General features: G+C 46.3%; 1 protein-coding gene across 1 annotated transcript in view; it reads right to left on the bottom strand.

Moving 5' to 3' along the window:
• Positions 1 to 6,870, bottom strand: part of LOC125941026 (endothelin-converting enzyme 2-like) — a 34,240-nt gene extending 27,370 nt beyond the window's left edge. The window contains exons 1-2 of the mRNA XM_049657932.1: positions 6,867 to 6,870; positions 6,292 to 6,437 (exon numbers count right to left, since the gene is read on the bottom strand). Of these exons, the coding sequence (XP_049513889.1) occupies positions 6,292 to 6,437; positions 6,867 to 6,870 (150 nt within the window). The remainder of the gene's footprint in view (positions 1 to 6,291; positions 6,438 to 6,866) is intronic.
• Between the last annotated feature and the right edge of the window lie 1,320 nt (positions 6,871 to 8,190).

Genomic DNA, 8,190 nt, shown 5'->3' with positions numbered 1-8,190 from the left:
GGGTACTGCCTTACGGCAGAACTAACTCAAGCCATCCTGCGATACAGCCACACAAGCCATCGCCGGACCACCGCCTACCACCCGCAGACGAATGGCCTCACCGAGCGCCTAAATAAGACCATCGCCGACATGCTGGCAATGTACGTCGACGTCGAACACAAGACGTGGGATGCCATCCTTCCGTACGTGACCTTCGCATACAACACGGCCGTGCAAGAAACGACGCACATGGCGCCGTTCAACCTGGTCTACGGAAGGAACCCGGCAACGACGCTTGACGCCATGCTACCGGACGTCACCGACGAAGAAAATCTCGACGTTGCCACCTATTTGCAGCGTGCCGCAGAAGGTCGACAGCTCGCCCGACTGCGCATCAAGAACCAGCAGAGGACCGACAGCCGACACTACAACCTTCGACGACGCTACGTCGAGTACCAGCCCGGTGACCGTGTTTGGGTCTGGACTCCGATACGCCGACGAGGACTTAGCGAGAAGCTGTTACGTCGCTATTTCGGACCACATAAGATCACCCGACGTATTGGCGCACTGGACTATGAGGTCGTGCCAGACGGCATTTCGCAATCACAGCGGCGCCGGGCACGACCTGAAGTCATCCACGTGGTGCGTCTTAAGCCTTTCTACGCCCGCTGACAAACTTAGGTACTTTGTTACTTTGTTATTGTTTTTTTGTTATTTTGTTTATTACGCATGGTTTTGTTTTCGCTTTCGTGTTTGTTTGTAGCATCGGGACGATATTTTTTAAGGGGAGGGTATTGACATGTACACATGTTTATCTTTCACCGGTGGCCGCTTTCAACATTGGCTGACAAATGTTAAACGTTATCGCTCGGCGCAGGACGCGCCTGCATTGGAAGCTTCTCGGACGTTATCAATGCTTCTATCCGTCGTCTGTGGTCACCGACGCCCATGTAATCTGATTGTATGAGCGACGCGAATTGTCTAGAACTTTCTGGAAGACACGCGGGCATCAGGGATTAATCTGGAACCTTCGATGACTCAGATATAAAAGCCGACGCGTTTCGCCGCTGATCAGATTTCGACGATCGCCGACTGTGTTCGCCGCTATCGTTGTGCTTCAAGTGTAACTTGCTTTTGTGGGCACAGGTTCGCCCAATAAAGAATCAGTTTCGTCATTCCCAGTTTTACGACTGTTTGCTTCATCGTCACTACTACGTGACAATATCATGCCTTATTCAATGCTAGAGTCATGGCAACTCATTGCATTATTGAGCAAGGTATCTTTTCACTGGTCATGAGAAATCACTCGTACAAACTGCTCCGCGAAATGAACCCAGGTCACGGTAACCAGCGATTACCTTGGGACCAGCAGCACGAGCGCAAGAATTGGCGATACATGCCTCACCAAAGCAAATCTAGTTTCTCGTCGGGCGAATGCCCCGCCGCAGCAAAAGTAAGCTCACACCGATGGCCGGCTACTACACGAAACGAAGATTCTTGGCGGGAAGAGTGAAGCAGGTAGAATGTGCAAGGTGGCAATTAATTTAAAGCATGATTGGATATTGTGAACCCAGAAAGCATGGCCAAGCAACAAACATAACGCGCGCGTCTCGGGCAGCTGCTTTGCGATCTGCCGCTTATATACCGACGCATGCCATGACCGCAGCTTGCATTAAATACGGAATTCCACCACACAAAAGACAAGTAACGTGCGGCCCTATTTGTTGCCTCTCCAACTAGGAATTTAAGTTGCAGCGTTTGGAAAAAGGATATAATTATCTTGAGCCAGTCTTTGCCGATCGCGAGTGAACGAACAGTACAATCAATTAAATTCGTAGGTTTTACGTGCCAAAAGCCCAATATCATTATGAGGCACGCTGTAATGGAGGGTCTCAGGAATAAATTTGACCACCGGGGTTCTTTAACGTGCACAAAAATCAAAGTACAAGGCAAGAACCGTATTCTTGCATTTCGCCCCATCGAAATGCGGCCGCCGTGGCCGGGAATCGAGCTCGCGTCGTCGAGCTTAGCGGCGCTACACGTATGCATTTACCGCTAAGCTAACACGGCGGATTTCACTGTACGATTCAACTACGCGACCCGTCTAAACAAACGGCCATGCGCTAAATACAGGCACATTACTATTGCGTTTTTATCGAGCGGCCGTGATATTGCACGCGAATGCGAAAGTACGTAACTTACTTGACTCGGCGCACTGCAGTTATCCACGCTTGTCGTCTGTCCTCCTCGTACCACCTCTCCGGAATTCTGTAGAACTTCACGGGCGGCTTTCGACTTTTCGAGGCTCTTGTGGCAATCAACAACACAGCAATATTGCGTGCCACCTTTCCTGGTTGATGAGGTCGCGCTCGCCGTCACGAAAACAACGGACGCGGTCGCTCGCGCCGTAGAGAACACAGCCGGGCGCTGGCCCGGCGGCGACATTCGGCACTTCCATCCTGCCGCCAGGGGAGTGGGCGGCGCTGGTGCCGCGCGGGCAAACTTTAGGTTGCCTCGTCTATAAACCCCCCTGGAACACTCCATTCTCACGCAGTTTTTACGGAACGCAAAGGCTTAGCCACACATTACAAGCACTCTTAACGCACATGAGCAGCAAGACATCGAAATCAGAACACTAAACCCCACCAGTGTAATTAGTTTGTTTTTGTAACTGCGCATTCCTTAGATTGTATTGCTTTCTACCATTATGTTTTCATTAATCATAGAACTACGATGCCATTTGTCTTCTCTTGCTTCATTATGTACGAATATGATGCTATATGTACTATCATTATTTTCCGTACTAGTGTACATTAATTATTTGTTTTCGCCTTGGGTGTTTACCCTGTCACTTTAATTATTCAAGGTATAATGATTCGCTTTTTTCTTGTATATTTACCCTGTCATTGCTCCTACAGGGTGGACGGTGCTTAGTGAAGCCGCAGTATCCGCATCTTTTTCGCTGTCTCCATTATTTCACCGATGCTTTTGTTTGGTGAAAATAAACACTGACTGACTGAGAAGCAGACCAATTCAGGCTGGTGCTCGCAAACAAATATGCAGCTTTAGAACAGGAAGATGAAGACAACATAGAGGTAATGAATGAAACCGTAACTAGGATGATCTCAGAAGCAGCAATTGAAGTCGGAGGTAAGGCACCAAGGCAACCAGTAGGCAAGCTCTCCCAAGTAACAAAGGACCTAATAAAGAAACGCCAAACATGAAGGTGTCAAACTGGAGAGATATAAATTCGCTGTGCTGTCGAAACTGATCACCAAGAAGAAAGTAAGGGATATCCGAAATTATAACGTGGAAAAGATTGAGGAAGCAGTAGAATATGGGCGCGGCATGAAATCGGTGAGAAGAAAATTTAGCATAGGACAAGGCAAAATGTATGGACTGAAAGATAAGCAGGGTACTATCACCAGCAATTTTGATGACATAGTAAAAGCAGCGGAAGAATTCTATACTGACCTGTGCAGTTCCCAGAGCATTCAAGCTAATTTCATTCGAAGCAGTGATGAACAGGATAGAGAGGCTCCCTATAACTAGCGATGAAGTGAGAAGGGCCGTGAAAGACATGACCAGGAGAAAAGCTGCTGGAGAAGGTGTAATAACAGTCGATTTAATCAAAGATGGAGGAGATATCATGCTTCAAAAGCTTGCGGCCCTTTATACGAAATGCCTCACGACTTCAAGGGTACCGGAGAGCTGGAACAACGCCAACATTATACTAATCCATAAGAAGGGAGACGTTAAAGAACTGAAGAATTATAGACCCATTAGCTTGCTTTCAGTATTGTACAAAATATTCACTAAGATAATTTCCAATAGAATCAGGGCAACACTTGACTTCAGCCAACCAAGAGAACAGGCTGGCTTCAGGAAGGGATATTCTACGATGGATCATATCCATGTCATAAATCAGGTAACCGAGAAGTCTGCGGAGTACAATCAACCTCTCTACATGGCTTTCATAGATTATGAAAAGGCATTTGATTCAGTAGAGATACCAGCAGTCATAGAGGCAATACGTAATCAAGGAGTACAGGAGGCATGCGTGAATATCTTGGCAAATATCTACAAGGAGAACCAAGGAACCAACGCCCGCCTCGGCTGCGGGAGGCTGTGGGTTCGATTCTCACCGCCGCCGGGCACCCACTGGTTCAAAAGGGTACAAGCGTACCCCGGCCTGGCGTTCGGCTTCCTTCAGGGGTGATACGTACGTGATTGTACAATACCTTGGTTCTCCAAAAGAAAAGTAGAAAGTTACCTATCAAAAAAGGGGTCGGGCGAGGAGACACGATCTCTACAATGCTATTCACAGCATGCTTAGAAGAAGTATTCAAGCTTTAGACTGGGAAGGCTTAGGAGTGAGGATCAATGGCAATATCTAAGCAACCTTCGCTTTGCAGATGACATTGTCCCATTCAGCAACCGTGGGGGACGAATTACAGCAAGTGATTGAGGACCTTAACCGAGAAAGTGTAAGAGTGGGGTTCAACATTATTATGCAGACGAAAAAGATAATGTTCAATAGCCTGGCAAGGAAACGAAAATTCAGGATCGCCAGTCAGCCTGTAGAGTCTGTAAATGAGTACGTTTATCTAGGTCAATTACTCACAGGGGACCCTGATCACGAGAAAGAAATTTACAGAAGAATAAAATTGGGTTGGAGTGCATACGGCAGGCATTACCAAATCCTGACTGGGAGCTTACCACTCTCGTTGAAAAGAAAAGTGTACAATCATTGCATTCTACCAGTGCTAACATATGGGGCAGAAACTTGGAGGTTAACAAAGAAGGTCGAGAACAAGTTAAGGACCGCACAAAGAGCGATGGAACGAAAAATCTTAGTACTAACGTTAAGAGACAGGAAGAGCGCGGCGTGGATCAGAGAACAAACGGGGATAGCCGATATGGTAGTTGACATTAACTGGAAAAAACATTGAGCTGGGCAGGCCATGTAATGCGTAGGATGGATAACCGGTGGACCATTAGAGTTACAGAATGGTTGAATGGTTACCAAGAGAAGGGAAGCGCAGTCGAGGACGGCAGAAAACAAGGTGGGGTGATGAAGTTAGGAAATTTGCAGGCGCAAGTTGGGGAATCAGCTAGCGCAAGACAGGGGTGATTGGAGATCACAGGGAGAGCCCTGCGTTCTGCAGTGGACATAAATATAGGCTGATGATGATGATGACCAGTGGTGTACGCAGAAAACTCCTCCGCCTGGCGATGACGTCACGGGCTTCGCCGAGCAATGTAGCGCCACCTCCTTGCCCCGCTGATGATGATGATGATGATTTAATGACACTCCCTTTGAAACGGGGCGGCGACAAATAGTAACCTAGCCTGCTTGATTTAATCAGCTATACTATATGTTCTTTATCTAGCATTTTTGTACACCTCTAAATAAACTTTTTTTTTTCAAAATTTACTGTGTACCGCTACTTATTATTTTAAGAAGTCAGGTCGTATCAATCTTTTCCCTGCTTGTTTTCCACCAATACTCTAATAGTCTCTTGCTTATCTCTACGGCTGATCTGTTGATGTTTCATTCCACTTGAAGTCCAAGCGCTTTCTGGAAGTTGTACGTTACCTACGGTTCTCGCTGGGTGGATCCCGTCGCATTCCATTAGGATGTGCGGAGTGGTCTCTGGAACTTTACTGCAGCATACACATGCCTCATGTAGTTCCGAATATTTGCTCCGGTATGTTTTGCCCCTTAGGCAATCGGCTCGAGCCTCAAATAGCAAGGCACTTCCCTGTGTATTGTCGTACAGATTTTCCCTGCAAATTTCTTTCTTCTCATTCCTGTAAATCTCCAAGGTCCTTTTTGTTTCCATTCGTTGCATCTAATTCACTGTCTCTATTTCTCTCACTTTCTTTCTGATGACTGCTGGTCATCAGGTGGCGCTGCGAATTAGCGAGCAGGAAGAGACGAAAGGCTGGCCGGAAAAGCGTGAGTCTGGACTGCTCTCTCGGGTAAGGGCTAATACAAGGAAAGCGAGATGCAGATGGTAGGTGAGGACGCAATAGAACAGTGAACATGCTCACGCAAACACATTTGGCGCAGTCACATTTTCGTTACGCGCGTTCTAATAAAGGAGTCAGTAAACGCTTAACATTCCAATGAACGGCTTCTTCGTCCCGCTTACCGACTGTGTCTAATCCCCACATTATAAGTGTCCTCCGGCGTGGCCAATTTCTATGCTGATCGCTAGGCCTCATCGACGCCTCATCAATCGTATAACTTCACTTGGACAGCGCCCTCTGTTTTTGTTATCCGCACTGAAGATATATCGCGCTTACCTTGCTTTCGGTGACGTCTTGTCCAAAGCCACCGGTAACACTGTCCTCCTCTTCCTCGCGCATCGCTCGCTCGGCGCGCTTGAGCCACGCAAAATCTCGGGGTCGGCGACTTGCTGCAACCACTATAAGCGACCAGGCAAGTGTGCCTGCGTTGTCAAATTACAAAGCGTGAGATACTGCTTCACCTGGCTGCATGCAATTTCTCAGAGGCATTGGCAATGCAAAGGAGAAGTGTTTGCAATCCCAATGCAAAATGATTACCAACCAGAGTAATGCCCGAAAGACAAAAGCAAAATGACTAACACAAGCGTTGCACATTCACTCGTTAGCGGAGTAAGAGCCCTGCTCTCGCGTTGGAACTTTTTGTGCCAGAGAAGAAATGAAAGGCTGACGTGGATGCGACGTATGCACATTTATAGTAACTATATGACACTTTTAACACAATGTCCTTAGAGATGAAGGTATATTGCAAAAATGTTCTCACATGCGGATGTGCGTTGCAAATAACGCGTAGTCGATGAGGTTCTTTCTTATTCTTCTTGATGATGTTGATGAGCGTGAAACATGGTACTTACCCATTATGGGAGATGATGATGATGATGATGCTCCACTACGGCATGCACGAATAAACATGGTACGCCAATAATGTACCGGAGGCAGGTACACGCAAGACCTTTAATTACTCTGATGAGAGAAAAGAAGTATGCAAAAAGGAAATACAGCAAAAATCAAACAAGTATTGCGCTTAATTGAACGCCAGACCAACAGAGACAAAATAGTAAATCAGGTACGTAATAAGGGGCTAGGTGCAAATATAATAATTTGTAGAAGTAATTTGTAGAGCAAATAATTTGTAGAAGAAATTAACATGATCAGTGAACAGAGGACAAGACAAAATAGAAACAAACTAAAAAATAGAAATTAACACTACAATCGTTTTGTTTCACTTAAGAAAAAACATATTCCACGTAGTAAACATGCATTTGGGTAATGCTAAACGTTGAGGCCAGTCCCTGCTATCCAATTTCCCTGCTATCCAATTTCGATAGCAGGGATACTTAAACCTAGGTCACTCTGACAAAGTGGAGCTACCAGTAGCCTTTTGTCTTGTTGGAATACATTGACTGTGTAATAAAAATAAGTGGTCTATTGACTAGATTTCGTTACAAGGATGACATTGGGTGGACACAAATTTAATTGTGAAATGCCACAACTTTACCTGGGTGATGGGCCAAGGATCAGGCGAAACTCTTAAGACGACGACGATGATCCTGATTTTCCACTATGGTATATACCCACTACGATAAGACAGGAATGCCAGTGTCCTCAAGAGGGTGGGTCCAAAATCTCAGAAAAAACGACGCGCAAAGCAGGGACCCCATTGCGACTGTATCTTCACATCGCTACCACTACACGTGTGTGTACGCCTGATCAACATTTATATGTACGGACTGTGATTGCTAAAACAGAGTACGCAGATTGATTTGAAAGCATGCGTTCGACGATGGCAGGAAGGCACCACTTCAGATTTTCAGGACACATATTGCACGATAGACACACTGACCGTTTCAGGTCATTGCGTTTGACTTAGCGAGGGAATGCACTCGATCGTCGATGGGACATAGCGCGTGCCTTTGAAAGTGGCATTGCAATTTCTTTGAAAAGACATCACATCAGCACATTTCAAACACGGGCTTATGAAGCGTACCAAAGCTTCGAAGGAGATGGGGAACCGTGGGACCCGAACACACAACCTCCGCATTACGTGCGCGTTGCACTATGGTGCCGGCTATTTCCACGTTCATATTCTTTCGTATTTATGAATGTGTAACCCTCCTTTAGGCTCTAACAAGTGCGTTTGATCGGGATATTTTTCTTCTGCCTTTATTGAAGAGTCCC

This window comes from Dermacentor silvarum, chromosome 10, assembly GCF_013339745.2.
Source record: "Dermacentor silvarum isolate Dsil-2018 chromosome 10, BIME_Dsil_1.4, whole genome shotgun sequence".
Classification (NCBI taxonomy): Eukaryota; Metazoa; Arthropoda; class Arachnida; order Ixodida; family Ixodidae; genus Dermacentor; species Dermacentor silvarum.
This window is presented reverse-complemented; position numbering and strand designations above follow the sequence as displayed.